Genomic DNA, 23,840 nt, shown 5'->3' on the forward strand with positions numbered 1-23,840 from the left:
TTTCGATGGTATGGAGTTGGAAAGAAGTACTGGCGCCACTTTTCTTGCTCTTTTGCCCAAAGTTAAAGGTGCTGTGAAAGTTTCTGACTTCAAGCCTATCAGTCTTGTGGGTTGTCTTTATAAGGTGTTGTCAAAAGTTTTGGCAGATCGTATAAAGGTGGTCCTTCCTCTTATTATCTCCGAGATTCAGTGTGCTTTTGTTAGTCAGAGACAAATTTTGGATTGCTCGTTGGTGGCAAATAAGATGGTGGATTGGATGGCAAAATCAGGTAAGGAAGGTGTTATTTGCAAGTTGGATATGGAAAAAGCTTATGACAAAGTGGAATGGCCCTGTTTAGATTATTTTCTTGAAAGGATGGGTGTCGGTATGAAGTGGCGGGGTTGGATTAGAAGTTGTTTATCTTCGGCATGGTTCTCCATTCTTATTAATAGCTCTCCAAAAGATTTTTTCAAATCTTCGCGAGGTTTACGCCAAGGGGATCCTTTATCTCCCTTTCTATTTGTGATTGTAGCTGAAACTTTGAGTCTGCTGATGATGAAAGGAAGATCGTTGGGTCTGGTATCAGGGGTTAAATGTAGCCAGAATGGGATCGAGGTGTCGCATTTACAATTCGCGGACGGTACTTTACTTTTTAGCCCCCTCAGGTCTCGAAGATTCTCAACCTTAAGGCGATTCTCCGATGTTATGAAGTAGTGACAGGGCAAAGATCAAATTTCTCAAAATCAAGGTTGTATGCTGTGAATGTCGAAGAGACAAAAGCCTCTACCCTAGCCAATCTCATGGGTTGCCCATTGGAAAGGCTTCCTTCTTCTTATTTGGGCCTTCCTTTGGGGATGGGAAGACCTCTCAAATGTGCATGGGATCCCATTGTGGAAAGAATTGAAAGAAGACTTGATACTTGGAAAAGGAATTTGGTCTATAAAGGAGGAACGTTAACCTTGATTAAGGCTGTTTTGTCTAATATTCTCATTTATCAGTTATCTTTATTTAAATGTCCTGCGAATGTTGTTAAGCGTATTGAACAGATTCAGAGAAGATTTTTGTGGGGGAGGGGGGGGGGGTCGGAGTCGAAGAGGTCTTTGGCTTTAGTCAGTTGAGAAAATGTTTGCAAGCAAGTCAAAGGAATAGGCCTCAATATTAGAAGGATAAAGCAGATTAATCAAGCTTTAATGGGAAAATGGTTGTGGAGGTTCGGGGAGGAGCAATCGAGACTATGGGCTAAAGTGATATCAGGAAAATATGGTGCTGCACCAGGTAACTGGGTTTCTTTAAACAGTTTTTGTAAACTTGGAGTGACAATTTGGAGGGATATTCTCCGTTTAAGCTCTAGTTTCGATCGCGGTGTCAATTATAGAGTGTATTCTGGCGATAGGATTTCTTTTTGGTCCATGTGATGGTGCTCTATTTCCCCTTTAAAAGTTTTATTCCCTGATCTTTTTTTAGTTGCTGGTGATAAGTTAGCATTAGTGAAAAATTATTTTGAGAGAATAGCTGGTAAAGTTATTTGGAAACCTCTGTTTAGGACGAATTTCTTTGAGAGAGAAATGCCTTCGGTTCTCAGTTTCTTCCAGGTCCTAGAACAGACTTACATCAGTTTATCAGGGGTGGATAAAAGGCTTTGGGTCTTAGATTCCTTATCAGGAAAATCCAATGGCAGCAAGGGTGTGGAAAATCAAGGCTCCTCCAAGAGTTTGCTTCTTCGGCTGGTCAGCGATATGCTAATTATTGATCATTGTGCTTTGTGTATTGCATCAGGGGAGACGGTGGATCACATTTTCATTCACTGCAAAGTTGCTCGTGAGGTATGGAGCCGGATGTTAGCAAGATTTGGAATGGAATGAGTTTTTCCTTCCACTCTTAAAGATTTATTTGAAGGCTGGCCCTGTAATCAATGGAGGAAAAAAATGAAAGGCTTTATGGTGGCTTTCATTGATGGCCACATTGTGGGTTCTGTGGATCGAAAGGAATAATAGAGTTTTCGAAGGTAAAGCTAAATCTTCTTATTTTTTGTTTATCAAGGCCATTGCGTTAACTATCTCATGGGCTAGGGCTCTTCCGCTTTTCTAATTTGTCTCGGCTTTCGATCTGTGGGAGGGTTGGAGAGTAATCTGTAATAGTAAGGAAAATGCTGATGTTATTATTCAGGCCTGGCGTCCTCCCCCTTATGGGCTCTTCAAGTTAAATTTCGATGGCTCTAGTTTGGGTAATCCTGGCCCAGCTGGGATAGGAGATGTCCTGAGAGACTGCACCAGAGAGGTCTTTAAAGCTTATTCTGGTCCGATCGGAACAGCAGATTCGAGTGAAGCAGAGGTAAGGGCAGTTCATCAAGGCTTTTTGTGTATGGAAAGGAATAGGTTAGGTAGTTGCATTGTAGAGGGTGATTCGCTTAATGTTATACGATGGCTCAGGGGCTCTTTGATTCCGCCATGGAGATTTCTTCGTTTATTTGATGAGATAAAAGACATATCGGAAGGGCTTTCGGTGTTATATCAGCATGCGAGAAGATCTGCAAATGCTATGGCAGATAAGTTGGCAAAAGATGGAGTTTCTAAGCAGGTTTTAGAGCTTTTTGATTTTTTACCGCCTTAATTGTATAAATGCGGGGTTGTCTCTGCCTTTCTTGGTTTGTATCTTTGTACTTGTTGGGGGACCTTCTCAGTCTTCTTTTAATGAATTCTGTCACCATTCAAAAAAAAAAAAAGAATATATTTTCCCAAGAAAATTCTTGTATTTCAAGGATTTAGAGGGAAATGATGAATTAAAGTGAGATAATTCTAAATTAAATGTCACTGTAAATAAAAATCGATTTGAGTGGTTCAATACTTACTCTTGTTTTTTCACGTGTAATCAAACAATGGAAAAGTAAGATATTCTTAAGTTTTTTCAGACACAACCTCATTATTTCATCCCCCAAGCAACCCTTAGGTTCTGCTCTCATTCTAAATCTTGAGAGTACTCAAGAACTCTCTGAACTAGAAGAGTCTATCTGCATGTGTGTATAGAATCAAAGGAATACTGCTCGTCAATTTCAAGGGAGCAAATTTGTGATGTTTGAATAATTAATCTACGAGTTAAAAAACGCTTGATCAACTTTAGATTATACAACAACTGTCAGGGCTTCAAGTAAGAGGAAAGAAGATAAAGATAGTTGTAACCCTTCCATGCACAACTTCAATTACCACCCCAGCAAAAATCACGATGCCTTCAAAGGGTAGCAGAAAAGAAAAAGATCAATAGTCCTAGTTGAAATTGAAACTACTTCAAACTTTCGAACTCGGTGCTCAAGGATCAGAAAGCTCAAAGACACGACTTAAGTGTTGCATCACATTTTTTTTGAGAATTTTCAGAAATGGGGCACATTGAACTTCCAGGGCCTAAGAGGTCAGTAGAAGCAAACAAAACGGATAGTCCTATGTATTGTTCATACCATAAGATGCTCAATCACACTATGGAAGACTGCTTTGTCCTGAAAGACAAAAATCATGCACTAATTGATGAAAGTTTCATATCCACTAAAAATAAAGTATGCGTCTGAATTTTACATCAAATGCACTCACAATAAAGAAAAAACCAAAGAAATTTACAAGGGCCAACATTTCTCTAATAATTGGTAAAAAAGGAATATGTGTAGAAGCCTAGATCTTAAGTTTCATTTGAAGAATTCCTTCTAATCTCTCTAAGAGAATCTCGCAGATGAAGAAGATTGAACTTCTAACAATCACTATATGGTTCATGAAGAATCTATATGGTTCATCATGAATATATATGTTTCAAGCACAATCTATAGTCAACACCAATTATGATTAAGGTCTTAAAAATATAAATATCATAATACTCCAAACTAAAAAGTAAAAAGTGGGGTGGAATAAGATTTGATGTCCGATCAAGCTTCGAATACCAAATGCTTTCGGTGGATTTCAACAGTGACGATTCAGAAGGCCAGCCACTACCTCCACACCCATATAGTGTCACTCATTCAGTAACTCAAATCCAGCCTTTTGGATCCGGTTACAGATGAAAAGAGACCCAAAACTCCCATCCTGAGAATGATCCTAACCCTTCACCTTGCACCCTCTAGATGGGCATAAAACAATGATCCACATTCATCAACACAGTACCAAACAGATCAAGGGTTAGGCATGGCCCAACCGTATATGAATGTACCATTCAAATCAACATGCCACTCCTGTATCTTTGCCCTCTCAAGTACTTGAACAGAAAAAAAGGCTGATGTAAAATAAAAAGTAGAGTCGGTCCCAGCTATTTGGACAATCTTACGCACACATTCCTTGGTACCAGCTGTAGATTGGACCTGATCTAAAACTCTAAACCATAGGATGATCGTGGCCCTTCAATATATTTGGGGGCACAGCATATCTAATGCAGGGAACACAAAATGACAAATGAACGGTTTAGATCATCCAAATATGTGAGCCACTAGTTTTTCTCCGTATATTAACACCTCATAATCGTGTAAATATGTTTTCCTTTTTCATTTTATCTGTCACAGAGGAAGCGCACCTCCCATTTCTCAAACAACTTTGCCATTTCTAATAACTTCCACCCATGGCCAAAACAGGGACTATAAAATATCATGAGCACATGGTGAGCAACTGGATTAGGAACAGAAAACCCAAAAAGATGCTCAAAGATTTATGTTTGTTTTTTGAATGGTATTCAAAGATTTATGCTAGAGTGGATAATAAAAAAAGGGAAATGATTTCAGCACAACTATGTTTTGATACATGCGCTCATGTATCTTGTCTTTTAGCATTTAATTGTTAGGAAAGTGCTTTTTGGGGACAGTAAAAACCCTTTGACAGCTCTTTAAATATAAAAGACAAGAATCTCTGAAAAATGTAACATTAGTAGCAAAGACATTTTCACAGCGAATTGCATGAGTAATTTCTGAGAGGATAAATAATCATGGGAGGATAAATTTCTACAAAGTTCTCTATTCATGGGAGGATAAATAATCCTTGAAGTTCACTCTTTATAACCACACAAAAGACATGGTTAGAAAAGAATATAATGGAGAAGAATTTAAATAAGTACACCTTCCATTAGCCGACCCCAACTAGCTTAGTTGAGTTGAGTTGAGTTTTGGAGTGGAAAGAGACAAGGCAACAGGCCCCAGACTACATCTCCATGGTATGATATCAAGATTTGAGGCAGGTGGTTAAAGGTGATGTTTTGCATATGACGAATGAGTTCTTTGCAAGACGGTGACTTAATAAAGAAACTATCATCATCTTCATTACTTTAATCCCTAAGAAAGATGGAGCAGTTGAAAGACCAATGATTTCCAACCCAATAGCCTCATAGAATGTCTCTAGGGGATTCTTGCTAAGAGGAATTCAATTAAAACTTGGAAGTGCATTGGAGATGGTTATTTCCCTTTTTCATGGTGCTTTTGTGCTTGATATAAAAATATTGGATGGCATTCTAATAGCAAATGAGCGTTAAGGTTCAAGACATAGGTTAAGAAGAAATTTTTGTAAGATCAACATGGAGACAACTTATGACTGCTAATTGGGGATTTCTTGATTACTTATTGGTAAGGATAAGGCTCGAAGACAAGTGTGGGACGCATTTCACCTTATGCAAAGTTTGTCATAGACTCCAACCAAGATGTATTGCACATTCAAATGATCATACAAAAAACACCAAGAAGCAATCCTAAGATAAACAACAGAACTCAAATCAATAAACCAAAATTTAAACATTTCGACATTTCACCTTTCTTCTTTATGCAGGTTTATCATAGACTCCAACCAAAATGTATTGCACATCATGGTTGAAAATTTCAGCCAAAATATGTCCTTTTGGCTAAAACATTACGGTTTCGGCCCTGAAAACAAAACACACATTGAATCGTTTTTTTACCAAATTTCGAACAAAATTTTCGTTTTCACGCCTATTTACAAGATTTCGACCAAAATTTCCACTGAAATTTTAGAGAGACTGAAAATTTCCACTGAATTTTATGAGATTTCGGCCGAAATTTCCACCTAAACCAAAATATTTTGATTTCAGTCGTGGCCTAAACCGAAATTTAAAACCTTGTTGCACATTCCAATGATTATACGAATAAAATCAATAAGCAATCCCAAGATAACGATCAGAACTTAATTCAAAAACCCAAAATCCAAACCACAGAAAAACAGAACATAAGAAACAACAAAAGAAACGAGATTGGGCAAGAACCCAACCTGTTCCACCAAAAATCAAAGCAATTTGAGCATATCCTCTGCACTGCTGAACGTAAAAGCCCCGCCCTCCTCCAAATTCAAAACCTTAACAACCCCATCATCTGCAAGCAGTGCATACCTCCTCGACCTAACCCCAAGCCCCACAGGCTTATCACTAAGATCAAGCTCAACCCCAATCGCCCTCGTAAAATCCCCATTCCCATCAGACAACAAAAGAACCTCATCCTCAATATTCAAATCCTTCTTCCAAGCTTTCATCACAAAAGCATCATTAACTGAAATACACGCAATTGTATCAATTCCTTTCGATTTAAGCTCGCCGGATTTAGAAACAAATCCAGGGAGGTGTTTTTGGGAACAAGTGGGAGTGAAAGCGCCGGGGACGGCGAAGAAAATGGCCTTTTTGCCCTTGGTGAGGTCGGAGACGGTGGTGGTTTGGAGTTCTTCGGCGGCGTCGAAGAAGGAAAAGGTGGACTCCGGGAGCTTATCTCCGACGGAGATTGTGGCGGAGATTGAGAAATATTTTGAACGGGGTTTGAAGCGGAGGGAGGAAGGGAGGGGTGAGATTTTAGTTGGGGATAATCGGACGGAGGAGAGAGCGAAGGCTGTGGTTAGAGAAGATGAGATTGCTCTTGCCATTTTTTCCTAGGGTTTTGATGTTAGAGGGAAATGCAAGTTGGGAGTGAAAGAAGAACAGGGTTTTTAGGGTTTTTAAAGAGAGGAGGAAAAGGTCTTATCTGGTTGGGTATGTTTGGACGGAGGAGACGAGGAAGGGAGGGTACGTGTCACGTGAGATTTATTCTCAATCTTTTATTGCCTAGACCAGCGCCTTCTAGTGTATTGATGACTACTGTTTTACACTAAATGGGGTGGATGGAGAAGAAAAAGGGGGAGAATATATTATTTCTTTGTTTTTTGTCCCTAAAATGCGGAGGGTTTGTTTTGGGTAGCGGATTTTTCTATATAAATCCGAGGGCTAAGATCATCTTATGAATTTAGGGCACTCCCTATGTATTTTTTTTTTGGGCTGCACATACAGTGGGTAAAACCACTCTACAGGATGATCCAAACCATTCATTTGTCGGGGCCCAACATAAATAGGTTGTGCTCCAAAAATCATCTCCATAGATGAACATAACCTTCCCATCTGTTCAGCATTCTATAGTGTGCCATCAGTAAATAATTACTGTGGGCCCCATTCCGCAGGATGATCCAGACCATTCATATGAAGGGCACCAACATAAATAGGCACTGCTCCAAAATTCATCTCGGATGTTCCCAACCCTCCGGTTTGTTGAGTTTTCTATAATGTGCTACCATATGTAAACATAATAGGAGGGTTAGGATAATCCTAAGCAGATGTTTCTTTTTCGGGGCAGATCTTATTTCGGAAAATGATAAATGCGCCGGTTTTCATTACTTCGGACACCCGGCTGCAGTGTACCAGGTCGGTTGAATCCTTCCCATGTCAAGTCCATCAGCCCTTCTCCAGTCATAGATACTGCATCCAGGTGTCCGGAGTAATGAATAGGGGCACATTTATACGTTGGGGTCTACCAAATGAATGTTTTGGATCATCCATCCTACCAAATGGGTTGGGGGTGGGGCCTTACAAGTAACAACCACACTCTACACAGCGATTTTCTTTTTAAAAAAGAAATAAAAAAAAAGTAGATGCGTGCAACATGGTTCTCATCTATGCTTGAAGGGATTTGGTAGGCAGTTTTTCGCGAAAAGCCATTTTGAGGCTCACTTTCGCAGAAGAGAAGAGCCACCTCAGATGAGTTAAGTGAGTAAGAAAAAAATATGTTAAAAAGTGAGGATGTGGGGCTGCTCCTCTGCAAAAGTGAGCGGCAAAATGGCTTTCCAAAAAATTGAATAGCAAATCCCATGATTGAAATCTTTGAAATATAAACTTTTTAATTCCTTGTGCATGTATCACGCAGAGGTTTGGCATGAGAGTTGGAGAGCGGGTTTGCCTAGTGTGCCACCTAAACTATTTTTAATCTCAAATCATTTGAGACCTCTAGACACTAATTTTAATTAAATTTTGCTTAAGTAAACCCCATCACATTAAAATATAATTGTGGGCCCACAACAGGCCTACTAATAATAGATTCATTCTCTGATCAAAACTTCGCACAAGGTATTGATGAGATCTACATGATATAAAATGGACGGTTAGGATCAAACTCAAATTAGAGAGATCTCCTCAGAAAAAAAGGAAACGTCTATGGGCACGATGATTCAACTCAACAAAGCCTTTGTCCCAAACTAGTTGGGGTGATGTGATAATTTAGGTCATAGATGGAAAGCAAATTGAATGATCTTGACAATTGGGCCCGCATGATCTAAAATGGACAATCAAGATTAATCCACAAAACTTAAGACTAATAGTATAATGACCATGCAGTCATGTATGTTGTCTTGGATGATGATTTGCATGAGGCTTTCCATCTTGGAGAAGAAAACTACTATCACATGACGAGGTCTTAGAAAATAGCTCACTTCCCATGAGACAAAAATGAATTTCATGTGACTAATAGTGTTATAAATATCAAACCACTCTTTTTTATAGGGCCTCGCTCAAACCACTATATTCTTGTTTTCATTGTAAAGATGAGAATGTTACATTTTTTAATCAAATTTTCTAAACTTTTTTTTGATTGGATAAGCTGCATCAAGACTTCTAGTAATTAACACTTGTGTCAATTCTTTTGATTTCTACTCAGATTGATGAATTTTACAACTTTGATGGATAATATTTCGGAAGATTTTTGGGATGGATTGGAAAATAATCTGGTTGGTTGATCTATTGATTGATTGGTGAGTAATATGTTGGCAGATAGACCTGGCAAAATGGGACCCGTACCCGCAGGGTACACCCGGCCCGCAGGGGTATGGGTACCAATTTCATTACCATCGAAAAAAAAATACCTGCACCCTACCTGTACCCGTGACCCACGGGTGGGTCTGGGTCAGGCGTTGGTGCCCGCGGGTTACCCGCCATTCAGTTTTCAACTTTTTATTCTTAAGGCCTAAACACTAAACAATAAAAAATAGACTATGTGGGTGGGCCAACAAAACAAGTCAAAGCAATCAGACTATGTAACTGGTATCTTTGGTTGTACCAAAACAAATACTTGTTAAAGTAAATGAAAAATTGTATGATGAATGAGCGTATAAACATGTACTCATCATCCCATCCTTGATATTTGATCCAACAACAACCGACTTGTTAAGAAGCTGCTGTTGGATTAAATATCAAGGCGTGTACATCCATCGTTCCGCCTTTTTGTGTTCATACACCCATTCATCATATAATTTCTTTTGGTAAATATATATATATATATATATATATATATATATATAATTTCTTCTTTAAATTTGCCGGGTTACCAACGGGTATACCTGTACCTGCCCGAGTGGGTTCCGGATTCATGAAAGGCTACCCATACCTGCGCTGGTATTTCTTACCCATACCCGCCGGTACCCGTACCTGCGCAGGTTACCCGTTTGCCAGGTCTATTGGCAGATGAGTAATATGTTGGCAGGTATATGATATAAAAGACATATTGACATACTACAAGGGACGAGCAGGAGGAGAAAAAAAGGTGAAAGATAAGATAAGGCTCAGGTCATGACTTCCTGCCGTCCAAGAGAGATCTACCCCGAGGCCGACTCATATAAATAACAAGACCAAAAAGAAATAATGCATGAAGTGGAGTGTGTGCATGCCTTTGTTTTAAGCACTTACTTGGTGCTAGGGGTGTAAATGGATATTCGAAAATTCGATTTCCGTCCGCATCCGAATCCGTTTAAAGCGAATATTATCCGAATCCGTTTCAAGCGGATATTATCCGAATCTGTTTAGGAGATATCTGGATCTTAGCGGATGCGAATCTGGTAAATGGTACATCCGATCCGTTTAACATCCGAATCCGAGAAGTATATCTGTTTATTCCGAATATCCGCATCCGTATCCGTATATCCGAATTCGTATATGTATCCGGATATCCGGATTTGAATTTAAATTTGATATGTATTCAAATTCGGATATCCTGATTCATTTATTATTTTTTACATAATTTTTAAAGGGTATTACATTTCCTGAAATACTCCTAAAAACTGAGTAGAAGAAGTAGGGTCCACGTATTTGACGCTCACAAGTAGGCGGCCTCCTGTTGAAGGGTCTAGATCATGCTAATACAGGGAACAAAAGTCTACTTATACTTTGAAAAATTTTCTCTCTATAACAGCAGATGAAATCTACATTTCTTTTTCTCCTTCATTTTTATTAGAATTAATTTAAGAGAAAGCCAACTTGAAATACCAGAGAAATTATCTGATACCCGACCGTGATGTCACGTCAAGGTGGTACGCCAGAGGTATCACCCTTGATATTTGATCCAACAACAGCCTCTTAAAAAGTGAACTGCTGTTGGATCAAATATCAAGGGTGGCACCGCTTTGACGTTACTTCACGGTCGGGCATCATATAAAAACTCGGAATACCATATGGGTTTTCAATTTTCTAATAGGGAAATGTTATCAGCACTATGTATTTTGATGAGGGCACTCCTCACTTTATTAGAAGTATGGTATGGACAGCACTATAGGATGATCCAAACAGTCCATTAGATGGGCCACAGCCTAAATAGGTTGTGCCCCAAAAATCATTTCCATAGGTTATAACCCTCCTATCTCAATGTTATAGTGTTGATCCTAACCCTCTGTAGATCGGAGGGTTAGGATCAACCTATGGAAATAATTTTTGGGGCACATTCTATTTAGGCTGTGGCCCATCTAATGGACGGTTTGGATCATCCTATTTTGTGGGCCACACCGTACTTCTAATAAAGTGAGGAGTGCCCTCATCAAAATACAGTAGTGCGGATAACATTTCACGAAAAATAATCTATCACATTGGACAATGTAAAATAATATCTAATTTCTTAGATGTGAAGGGGCATTTTGGTTAATTTCAATGGCAAACCCTAAGTTGGCAGTTAGAAAGTTTTGGTTGATGGGTGGGAATATATTGGAAAATGAGTCTTCCTCATTTGGCTAGTTCATTTTCATGGATTTTTTTTTTCAAAATTAAAATTTTCCTTATTTTCTAAGAAAACACATTCCTATAAAACTCTATATTTTCTTCATGGAATTATTTCCCATAATTTTTATGACTTTCTTGCATTTGGCTAATTCATTTTCATGGATTTTTTTTTTCAAAATAAAAAATTTCCCTGTTTTCTAAGAAAACCGGATTCCTATTTAAGTTCTAAAGTTTTTATTTTTCATGTAATTATTTTTTCCATGTATTTTTTTCTATAATTTTTTCCTTAGATCCAAACGACAACTTTGTAGAAGATCCTAGGGCCGATTTGGCTTTTGAACTGGGGTTCTTTGATGATCCAAAACCGTTAATCATAGCCATTGAGGGTTTCACACTTTCACTCAAATGAATGACTCAGATCATTTCTCTCATTTAGGGTTGCATAAAAGTTAAAACCGTAAAATGAGTTTGCTTTTCATTTGGTCCCTCATTTATGATTTTTGCTGCTGCTAGGGTTTCCAATGAAGATGAAGAAAATGAGCGATCGTGGAGAGAAGAAAAAGGGGTTGGAGAGTAGAGGGCAAAGAAAATTTTCTTCTTCTTCTCCGTCGGAATAACCGGAATCCGGCACCATCGGCCTCATGAACAGCACCACCACCTCATCCTTTCCCTAACTCCTTCCTAGATCTAAGTCTAACATATCTTAAACCAAAACCCATGGATCCCATCTCCATCTTCTACTCCATCAGATCCAAAACTCCTTCTCTTCTTCAAACCCTCTTCATAAAACCCTTCTGCAAAACCTTAGAACATGACATGTTCAACCCTAGCTAACTTTGGTTAGTTTCCATCCAGATCTAGACAAGCTAGTCTCGAATCCATCATTTCTGAGCATCGATTTGAGCTTTTGGGGCCAAGATCTCAAGGATCTTCTTCTCCAAACCGATCTGAGCTTTTGGGGCAATTTCAAGAGGTAATTTTGACATCATTTGACACATGTACATCTTTTACATTGATGATTGAAAGTTTTCTTAAATTTGTGGCATCTTGACAGATACTGAATTGTAGCTCTTATTTTACAACCATCTACTACTAGTTCTGCATTTCACCATTCCAAGCTCCAAAGCAGTGATTGAGTTTGTATTTGACCACGCGATATCAAGTAGTTCTTGGATGTGTAGGTACACATGCTATTTATCATTTTGTGAAGCTTAAAATTTTGCAATTAGATGCTAATGATAAAATGTCTTTTCAACTTGGACGTTCTCATCATAGAGCAGCTGTAACTAAATTTTTCTATCACAATCTGATTGGTTGCAGATTGGAATTAGTAAAAGCATTGTTTCCTTGCTTCACATGATTATAGTTTTGAAATATTCCTGATTTATCCTTCATTAACTCAAACTACTTAAGCATTAATCTATTGGTTAACCGGCGTTGCAATTTCAGCACTTCTTCCTGTGTGCAGCATATGTCGGTAATGTATTAATTTTGTTCTCAATGCACATGTCTCATTTTTGTTTACAGATTCTTGTAGCAACAACATCTACGGATGGAAAATGCAGAATTTTTTCCACTTTCATCAAGGGTGTTGATTCAAGGTATGTCGAAATAAACTGTGTGGGCATTTTAATTTGAATCTGACTGAATATTTTCATTATATATTTTGTAATCCAAGCATCTAATATTGGTCCTATTGATTCAGGGATTCAGGAACAAGCCTGCCTTCTGATTTGAAATTTGGAGAGGTACCATTATAAATAACCTTTCCTTTTTGCTATTATAAATGTTGTGTTCCTGTTCATTATTTTGAATAAGACATCGAAACATGTGATCCTTCTTTATGAATTATGTATAGTTTATATAGAATGTCTTCCTTTATAAACTGATTGCATATTTGGAGTTGTGTTTTTTGAAACTTAACGAACAAAGGCAACGAGTATGAAAATAGTAACTCAAGGAATGCATGAACCTGTCCTTGTCTATTAGGTCTGTCCATAGATGGTTTGTCTCTATTATCTTAATTAGTTTCTCATTATCTTTAAGAGTGGTAATAATTGTGTTGATGGTAGTGCAATTATTAAAACAGGGTGTAGACACCCCATTTTGACCGGACCCAAGTTCGCTATGCTTGGGAGAAACCCCATCCGATCATTTCCGCCATGTTTCGCATTTTTCCGTGAGAGGTTGAGAGAGATTATTCATAAGAATCCAAGCGAGGGAGAATTTGGACCCGTTTGGTGGGCCCGCATTGAACATTTGTTTAAAATTCGAATCAACCGAGGGCCCACATTGTGGGGCCCGCGTTGTGGGGCCCGCGTTGTGGGGCCCGCGTTGTGGGGCCCACATTGTGGGGCCTCAGTAGGGCCTCTTGTGAGGCCTCTTATGAAGAACAATAATGATGGATTCTCCACTAAAGAAACATGATGGGCCCTCCACTAAGAAGAATGATGATGGATTCTCCACTAAGAAACATGATGGGCCCTCCACTAAGAAGAATGATGATGGATTCTCCACTAAGAAACATGATGGGCCCTCCACTAAGAAGAATGATGATGGATTCTCCACTAAGAAACATGATGGGCCCTCCACTAAGAAGAATGATGATGGATTCTCCACTAAGAGGGACAACATGATGAGCTCTCCACCAACACATCTCTCTCTCTCTCTTTCTCTCCCTATATATATATATCTTCCTTCCCATCCATAAAAGAGGAGGAGAAAAAAAAGGAGATTTACCTTCCATTATCTCTTTCTCTTCCATTATCTCTTTCAATCACTCCCTCAAATCCCTTTCCCTATATTCTTCTTCCATTATCTCTCCCAATCACCTCCCAATCCTTCCCTCTAAGAGAAAGCGAAAGACGGCGGATCGGATCGGCGGCGGCAAGATCTTCACCACAGGTAGGTGCATTTTTCTCAAAATATTTCTGTATTTTTCCGAATTTTTCTGATTTTTTCCGCAAATTGTGTTTTAAAAATAGAAAACTCTTCAAAAAAACATCTTTTGACGAAGAAAAATTAAATTATATACCAAACAGATTCCAAATTTAATGCAATTTCGTGGGAAATTAATATGGTACTGATTCATTTTACCATGAATTTTTAAGGATTTTTGGAGTTTATTTGGTATATTATTTAATTCTTTCTTTGAAAATTATCAGATTTTGTGAGACTTGTTACTGACATCAAATCACCCTTAAAATTCTTAAAATTTTTACAGTAGTCTTATCTTCCATATTTCTTGTTACTGTAAAATTTTCGAGTGATTTGGATCTGTTTTCATATGGGATGTAGTGTTAATTCTTAATCTGGTCTGAAAATTGTAAAATCCGAAATCGGTAGTAAATAGTCTTTATAATTTATGAAATTCTCACCGCATGCTCATTTTATTGATATCTTATTTCTGTAGAAATTTCATAGAATTTATATGTCTATTTCTTGTAGTTTCTGTGTTAATTTGGCAATCTGGTCATTTAATTGTTAAATCAAGATTAAATATGAATTTAATGTAAAAATCTGCAAAACTCATCTATTAAGCTACATACATTCCCATCTTGCTGCTGTAGAAATTTCAACTCATTTCGAATTCGTTTGCAATAATTTCACTTGTAAAATCATTCATATGCTTAAAATTGATACAATCCATTGAAAATTCGAAATTAATTACTACCAAGTGATTTTCAACATTCGAAATTCGAAATTAAAATTGATAAAATCCATTGATAAAATCACATTTACTCAAACTTAATCTAACAAAACCTGAAGGCATCATAGATTGCGCGAACTTATTGCACACACTTACATCACTTGCATCTAAACCCCTGCATCTCACATGCACACACGTCCTATTTTAGGAACCCGGAGTGTTATCTAGCATGGTTGACTGGGATTTCATCACCTGGTGCCTCTGTGCTAGAGAAGCATTCCACCCTTAGCCTAGTACCTTTATGGTACGTAAACGGATCTCTTGTTCACGTACTGATACGCCGGACACTGGTACAGTATATCGAACATGGATTCGCGCTAAGGGAACTCTTGGCCTTACCCCTAGATTAACCCACACATGCATGTAGTATACGAACACATGTGCATCACGTGTGTGAGCCTAGTTTAGGATATCCTACCCATTTGTGTCTAGATTAGGCCGTAGTCAATCTTCCAATGGCTACGATCGGTCCTAGGTACACAAACAAAGTCATGAGTCGAGATCCTCTCTCCACTCCGCTAGATTAGGGTTAGGGTTGATGCCTTCAGGTAACACTGATAAAATGTGTGAAGATTAAAAAACTTTTCCTTTGGGGTTAGGATGTAAATCCCATTCATTTCCAAAGATCTCATAGGATTAGTCATTCATGATCCATCCGTTGAAAGCAATCTTATGCTATCTCATCTCATCTTGATCACAGATTTTCAATCTTCTATTATATGATTCGATCGCGTTTCCATATCTTTTAGAGAGTCTTTTGACTCATCTGTCTTTAGCTGTTGTCAGTGGAGTCTTTGACTCGTGTTTTCTTTTCCTTTAGAGAATCTTTGACTCATATATCCTTTAGTTGGTGTTAGTGGAGTCTTTGACTCGTGTTTTCATCTCTTTTAGAGAGTCTTTGACTCATTTATCCTTTAGTTGGTGTTAGTGGAGTCTTTGACTCATGTTTCTTTTCTTTTAGAGAGTCTTTGACTCATTTATCTTTTAGTTGGTATTGTTGGAGTCTTTGACTCGTGTTTCCATTTCTTTTCGAGAGTCTTTGACTCACTTCGTTTTCTTAGTTGGTATCATTAGAGAGTCTTTGACTCATTTGTTCTTTTGTGATATTACCAGGGAGTCTTTGACTCGTTGGTTCTTCCGTTGGTGTTATTTGGGAGTCTTTGACTCATTCCTCCTCTAAGTTGTAGTATTAGAGAGTCTCTGACTCATTTGTTCCCCTCTTTAGTGTTGTTAGTTCGGAGTTTCTCCTTTAGAGTTGTTGATTACTTCGCTTTTGATTAGAGGCTAACTCAGTCTTATTAGAGCTTTGCTTGCTTGGGATCTTGGATCGTTTTCTCTCTTCTTGGGACGCTATCTTTCTTGTTGTGGTTTGTCTCTTTGAGACGCTAATTGCTTATTCGGGGTTTCCCCTTTTGCTTTAGGGCTTTGCCCTAGTTTGTGGTATTACTAGCGTGTTCCCTTTAAGATTAAAAATATTTTAAGGTCCTGAGCATTGGAAAAGCTTTAAAATCCAAAAAAAATTAGAAATTTAAAACTCAAAAAACATTTGAAAACATCAAAAACCTTAAAAAATCTAAAGTGTTGAGTGTTTTCTTTTATAAGCGTAGTTTGAGAGTTCGTTTCGAACTACGTTGGCTTGATCCTCTTCCACGAGGTACGTAGTGCAGCTTGGGATCCACATCCCAAGTCCAGCCAAACCTTTAAAAATAAAAATTTTAAATCTTTCAAAGTTACAAAAATATTCAAACCATTTTCAAAAAGATCTTCCTCTAGAGTTAGGAGTATGTCCTAGCTGTTTAGGTAGTGTTCTAGAGTTAGGAGTTTGTCTTGATTTGTATTGATATGGTATGTCCTGTCGTGTGAGTGTCCCTAGAGTTAGGAGGCCTCGAGTCGATCGGTTAGACATTTAGTCGAACCGATGGCTAGACTAGGCATATAGTCATCCCGTAGTTTTCATTAGGTTGCACGGCCTAGTTACACATAGGATTGTAGGAACCACCTGCATTAGCTTAAGGCTAATCAATCTGCATTTAGTTAGGGCATATAGGATGTCCTAAAATCCACCATTCATTGGAATTTAAATAATAGTTCAAGAAGCTTTAATAACTAGTCCGGTCTTTTAGATCGAGTCTAGGATAGAGGTCTAGGTGTCTTAGGCATCATAATTTTGAATAGGGCATCGAACTACGTGGGCTCCGATTCTTCCCGAGGCCGGGATACGTAGTGCAGCTAGGATGGATGGCCATTCTGGTCCGAGTCCAGTCCTGCATTAGAGTTAGGACTTGTCTTGTCCCGTCATACATAGCATAGATTTGTGTCTCATGTTTTGATATGTTTTCTTACTTTCTTGTACTGATACTATACCTTTGGTTGTACCTTGCATGTGCGTGTCCACCAGAAACTTAGACACCCATTAGGCATGTCACTCATAACCTAGCTTTGCTTAGGTGACACATTTTTCATTTCATTTTACGTGTTTATTTCTCCATTCTCAGGAAATGCATGCTTAGGTAGACGATTCCTGAGGATTGTTCCCATTTCACATGATTTTTACTCAAACTTCTTTGGAATTAATGAAAATGGCATAAGAGACCAAGTGCTTGCACTCGGGCGAATTGGGGGTGCTCTCAGACCTTCCCCATTCGTAACCAGGCACGAACCCATATATATTTCTGGTTATCCATTGCACAGAGGATTTGATTTTAGGGTTCCATGGCCTATCCATGGATGGCGACTCTGAGTTATTATAGGTATGTCTCGGTTTCGAACCCCGGTTCCGGATCAAGACATATCTCATTCGTTTTGTATCGCCACTCGTGCTATGCTGTGAGGGTGGCATCTGTTTCGAGAGTTCCTTGGCAGAGCTCTCCTTCACATTGTGGAGATCTTAGAGGATTGCTGTGGGGACCTCGCGTCCCTCGCCGCACTCGTCCTCTCCGGATCGGGGTCCACACAGGGTAGTGCTCAACTCTGTGCCTTTTAGGCCGCTAAGAACGACCTTACCCAGCATAACAATGTCTGATCCTCAGAATTTGGCTACTCCTGTGTCTAGTAGTGCTGATGCTACGACCCCTAGTAGAAGTGTTCCCCCACCTGCCACTGATGATTCTGATCCCAATCCTGAAAATGAACTAAAGCGTCAAAAGACTACATCAGTTGTATGGACAGAATTTACTAGGGAAGTAAAGGGTGGTGGAGTTATTGATGCCATTTGCATGCATTGCAAGAAAAAATTTGATGGGTCAAGTTCAAAAGGAACAACTCATTTGAAGAATCATCTCAAAACGTGTACTAAAAAGAAGCAAATGAACGACCTTACCCAATATTATCTTGGAAAGACTAGCAGTAGTAATGACCCATCTCCCAAATTAGCAGTACATAAATTTGACCCAGCAGTTGAGAGGGCCTTGTATGCTAAGATGATTGCGAAACATGACTTTCCTTTTCTTATGGCGGAGTATGAGTACTTTCGGCTTTGGATTTCATATTGCATGCCTTCTTATAAATTTCGTTCAAGAAATACTGTAAAAACTGATTTGGTGGGTGTTTATAATGATGAGAAGGCAAGAATTTATAAAGAGATTGAAAACACATCCTCTAGAGTTAGTCTCACTATTGATGGGTGGAAAGTGAACATCAAAATCGTGGGTATTTTTGTGTGACTTTTCATTATATTGATGAGGAATGGAAGTTGCATAAAAAATTAATTTCTATTCATGTTGTTGAATACCCACATCGTGGTGACCGATTATGTGATTGGTTGAAGAATCGTATTTTGGAATGGAACATTGACAAGAAGTTATTTAGCATTGTAGTGGATAATGCTAGTGCGAATGGAGGGATGTTGGATGATGTTAGAGCATGGTTGAATGGCAAGGGATTACTTGTACACTATGGTGACATGTTCCATATTCGGTGTTCGGCCCATATCGTGAATTTGATTGTGAAGAAGGGGATGGAGGTTATTCATGGGTTAATTGAGGAAATTCGAAAAATTGTCAAATATATAAATCACTCCCCATACAGAGATGAAAATTTTTGTCTTGCATTGAGTCAAACTCGGTTAACTACCAAAAAACGTGTGGGTTTGGATGTTGAGACAAGATGGAACTCTACATATGAGATGCTACGAGATGCTTTGGAGCTCAAAGAGGCATTTGAGCGTCTAGCTGACTTAGATAATGAGTATATCCAACTGCTAACTTTTACTTCATTGAGGTGTGCAAAATTCGATTAACATTGAAGGAGTGGCAATTGAGTGATGTTGACTCCATTCGCAGGATGGCATTTTTGATGCAAGATAAGTTTGATAAATATTGGGATGAATGTAGTTTGGTGCTAACAATTGCAATCATTCTTGATCCTCGGTATAAGATGCATATTGTTGAATATTTTTATGAGAAAATCTATGGTAGTTGTTTTGAAGTGTACAAAAATAAAGTCCGTAATGTCCTCCTTGAACTTTATTCAGAATATGAGGACTCTTCACTTGAAGCTCCTTTTGGTTGTGGGGTTGGGGATCAAGTTGAACCTTCATCTGGTATAGTTGAAGCTTCTACTCAATCAAGCTTGGATTTTGGAGATTTAGGAGGTTTGTTAGAGAGCGTTACACTTTGTCATCTTTTGCTAAAAAGACAGAATTGGAGCAATACCTAGAAGAATCTTTGTTTCCATTCAACGAGGACGAAGCTCTTTCATTTGATATATTACAGTGGTGGAGGCACTATGGAAAAAATTTCCAACACTTTCAAAGCTAGCTCGAGATGTTTTGGCAATCCCAGCTTCCACAGTTGCATCGGAGTCAACTTTCAGTAAAGCACGTAGAGTAATTGAGGATACACCTGCCTCATTAAATTCTGAAACGGTGGAAAGCTTACTTTGTACGAAAGATTGGTTGCCACAACTAGACGGGCAAGTAAGTAAAGTACTAATTTAGTTTTTTGTTCTTAGTTTATAAGATAATTTTAACAATGATTGATTTTTTTTCTATTTTATAAACCAGTTTCAGGCTCTCAATCTTGATTGATGTTTTGGTCCATGCTTTTGCAAGTGAATTTGGACAGGTATATTCTACATTTCTACCTTTACTTGTTATTTTATAAAATTGCTACAATGTGTTATATTCTACTGTAACACATGATGCTTGCATCTCGATTAAAGAGATTGTATACTTTGGAACATGATTCATTTTATGTGTTAGGTGTTTGTTTGGTCTTGATCTCTTAGGTGAAATTTAAAGGATGAAGAGGTTTTATATCTATTTTCCAGGAGGATAGGATGGTGGGCTTGTGATTCATATTGCTTCTTTTCAATCAAGTCCCTTTTCATATCAATGGTGGTCTCTCTCTCTCTCTCTCTCTCTCTCTCTCTCACACACACACACACACACACACACACTCACAACTTAGCTGCTCTGTCCTTTTTTTTTCATTTCATATATAAGTAACTCTGTTCCTTCTTCATGGCTATTGTGATTTGTCTTCATTCATTGAAAAAGTTCTATTTATTTTACCCATTGATCTTTCTAATGATGGGATCTGATAATTTTTGCAGTGGAAGAAAAAGCACATGAGGAGGCTCAAGAGGAAGCGACGTAAGATAAGGGCCATGAGGCAAAGATCCAAGTAGTTTGACATGAGCATGTTTTGCAACTTTATGTGTTTTGGGAGTGGACCCTTTGAGTTTTGATGGTTGAACACTTGAACTGCTACTTTTTTTTGTTATATTGATTTGATGATTTCCATAGAGGATTACTGGATTAGAATGCAATGTTGTACTAAAGGAAGTGATGGGCGTAGGGGTGTAATCTCTTCTTCTTTTTTTAGAGTGGTTGAATCCTCCTCTTTTATTAATTTCTTCTTGAACTGAATGTTTGTAATTTCTTTTAAATGATTTCAGAGTGGTATCTGTAAACACTTGAACTGGATGTTTCTAATTTCTTCTTTATAATAGGTGTTCAGATTCGGATAATATGAATCCGGTTATTCGAATTCGAATTCGGATACAAATTCGGACATTGGATATGATTTATCCGGATATGAATTCGGATAAGAATTCAGACATTCAGATATGGATTTGGACACTGAATTCGAATTCGGATATCCGTTTATGAATTCGAATTCGGATTTGAATCCGGATAAACGGATACGTTCGAATTCGGATTTAGATTCGGATATCCGTTTATGAATTCAAATTCAGATTTGAATCCGAATAAACGGATACGGATAATATCTGAATTCGAATAATATCCGTCGGATGCGAATTCGGTAACAAATTTTAATCATCTGTCGAATTCGGATATGGATACGGATATTGAATTTTGTAAACGAATTCGAATTCGGATATAGCACTATCCGATTCGAATTCGATCCGTTTACACCCCTACTTGGTGCCATGGATTCTAACAATAAGGTTTCTATTTTTATGATTTTCACCCAAATTCCTTCAAAATTAATAATAATGGCATTTTTTTACAGACAATATTATGAGAAATCCCCAGCAGTCGCCAGCCTGTAGAACCCGATCCAGAGGCTGCTGCTCGAGGGGCCTCTCGATCTCCCATACTCGGAGAGCTCCGTTGTGGCTCTCTCATAGCATAAGTCATGGCGGGTGCGATACTTATTGATTCTACTCAGAACTAAGACGTACATAAATATAAAGAAGAGTCGTCATCCAGGGATTAAGGCCTGGAACCCATAAAATATGCTCTGTGCAACAGATAACCAGAGAAGAATATGTCCGCGCCTTGTTGCGAGTGGGGAAGGTGTTAGGCACGCCACTCACCCGAGCGAACTCGGTCTCTTATGCCATTTTTATTAATTTCGAAGAATTTTGGGTGAAAGTTTATCTCTTTTATCTCCCTATCTTTATCTCTTCTTATCTCATCAAAACTCCTCTTTCTCTCTCTGTCTCCACTACATTCAGGATTTTGAGGAAATCCAAGATTCTAAAATTGTATATCCAAAATAGCCCTTTAAAGTAATGTATGTAATGGATATAGTGAAGACGATTTTTGGGATGATATTTAGGCGATATACAATAAATTCTAAGAAGGTAATATCTTTCGGTTTTAATGAATTTACAATTGAATATTTAATTTTCCTTCGGCGAATAGAACTCTGAGATGAGGCCTTCATCATTCACCCAATCGCTTTTGAGTTTAGAATTTTGATTTTTTATCTATCCTATAGAAATGAGTCTGGACAGTGGAGATCAATTCCTATGTAGAGAACTAGAAAATTAACTTGCAAGTTTGAATAACAAGAACTGGGATAAGTTCTAGTAACTAGAAGATTCATATGACGATCAAACAAGTTGCACCCAATCGCTTTTTAGTTTAGAATTTTGATTTTTTTATCTATGCTTTTTAGTTTAGAATTTTGATTTTTTATCTATCCTATAGAAATGAGAGTCTGGACAGTGTAGATCAATTCCTATGTAGAGAACTAGAAAACTAACTTGCAAGTTTGAATAACAAAAATTGGGATTAGTTCTAGTAACTAGAACGATCAAACAAGTTGGAACGTCCAAGAAACATTAGCAATAAGTACTAGTAACTAGAAGATTCAATCAAACAAGTTGGAGAGTCAAAGAAACATTGGCAACACCAAAACAAGATAAATAAAAACTTGAAGGGAATTGATATTCCCCCTAAACCGATAAAAATCCGCCCTTTTAAAAGTTTTTGTGATAATGGTTCACTGCTTCAGGATAATTTCACCCCATTTAACTCTTTTATTTTTTTATGCCTTTAAAACTGAACAAATAACGTTACAGGTGGAAAACTTAACTAATAACGTTAGAGGGGGGATTTTTTTGTCAGGAGGGGAAATTATCATCTTCCAAACTTGAAATATAGAGAAGGGCAGTGATAAATCGACTCCCCATATATCTATCTCTCTCCTCTTTCTCTCTCTAACCCAGAGGAGAGAGAAAGACACATGGGGAGTCGATTTATCATGTTTGGGAGCCGATTTATCACTCACCTATTGAAAATAGTCTTAGAAATCATACTACCAAAAAAGGGTGAGGATTACCGTCCAGGATAATGCGCCCCCTTTAAAGTGATTTGAGATTTAACGTCAAAAAGCGTCAAGTGCACCTACAATGCACGGGGTCGCATTATCGTAGAGGAGCGAAAAAATCATCTCTTACGTTAAAATTTCATGAAAAGCTCAACTAGAACTTCAATGTACTCAGTAGCCATGGTTGCAAACAAGAAAAGTTATTCAATAAATACTCGTGGGCCCAATTGTGTGACAGGGGGAAGGAGAGAAATGATTGGGCAGGACTGGATAGAGCATAACAAATTCCTAAAAAACTAGGGAAAATTACCTATAAAAATCAGTTTTTTAGGATCTTTTTAATGCTCCCCAACTCCCTGTGTCAAGTCTCTAACTCTCCCGCCTATCTCTCACAAATAGTCCACAAATATTCCATCCGCCCGTCTCTCACAAATAGTTCTCAATTATTCCATGGAATATTTTTTCATGGTTGCCCAAAATTGCCTAATTCTTCTCAAAAATTTAAACGAACCTCAATTTAGTAACTAAAAACTTCTCAAAATCTTTGAACCTCCCTCGTGGATGTCTTTCTTTTATATTGAATTGTTCAATACCAGAAGTTGTAAGTTTATGGAAATTTGGAAACAAAGTCCTTATGCACCTACAATTTAATAAAAATCCTATAATTATTAGGGATTTGCTAGGGACCATACCACAAGGCATTTCACAAACAGTTTGTCGCATGTCAAACCAGCCACCTCTAGAATGATGACAAAATCTGTTGAAAAGTGAGTCTCTGTGGCTGGTCTGACCTGCGACAGACCATCTGCGAAATGCCTTATGTGATGGTCCCTAGCAA

The 23,840-nt window shown here is 38.1% G+C and overlaps 1 protein-coding gene and 1 long non-coding RNA gene across 2 annotated transcripts; one reads left to right on the forward strand and one right to left on the reverse strand.

The window, feature by feature from the left end:
* Positions 1 to 3,042: 3,042 nt before the first annotated feature.
* Positions 3,043 to 6,976, reverse strand: LOC143877614 (Thioredoxin superfamily protein). Its single transcript, XM_077379762.1, has 2 exons — positions 6,214 to 6,976; positions 3,043 to 3,467 (listed from the first exon to the last, which is right to left on the reverse strand). The coding sequence occupies exon 1, from the start codon at positions 6,850 to 6,852 to the stop codon at positions 6,229 to 6,231; it is 624 nt and encodes a 207-aa protein (XP_077235877.1). The 5' UTR covers positions 6,853 to 6,976; the 3' UTR covers positions 3,043 to 3,467; positions 6,214 to 6,228.
* A 5,215-nt stretch (positions 6,977 to 12,191) lies between these two features.
* LOC143876959 (uncharacterized) lies at positions 12,192 to 13,015 on the forward strand. The gene is made up of 3 exons (XR_013250495.1): positions 12,192 to 12,242; positions 12,797 to 12,870; positions 12,975 to 13,015. It is a non-coding gene; the product is annotated as an uncharacterized LOC143876959 (long non-coding RNA).
* Positions 13,016 to 23,840: the final 10,825 nt, after the last annotated feature.

The sequence above is a fragment of the Tasmannia lanceolata genome, unplaced genomic scaffold, assembly GCF_043159265.1.
Source record: "Tasmannia lanceolata isolate RefF3 unplaced genomic scaffold, GAP_Taslan_0.1 ptg000005l, whole genome shotgun sequence".
NCBI classification, from domain to species: Eukaryota; Viridiplantae; Streptophyta; class Magnoliopsida; order Canellales; family Winteraceae; genus Tasmannia; species Tasmannia lanceolata.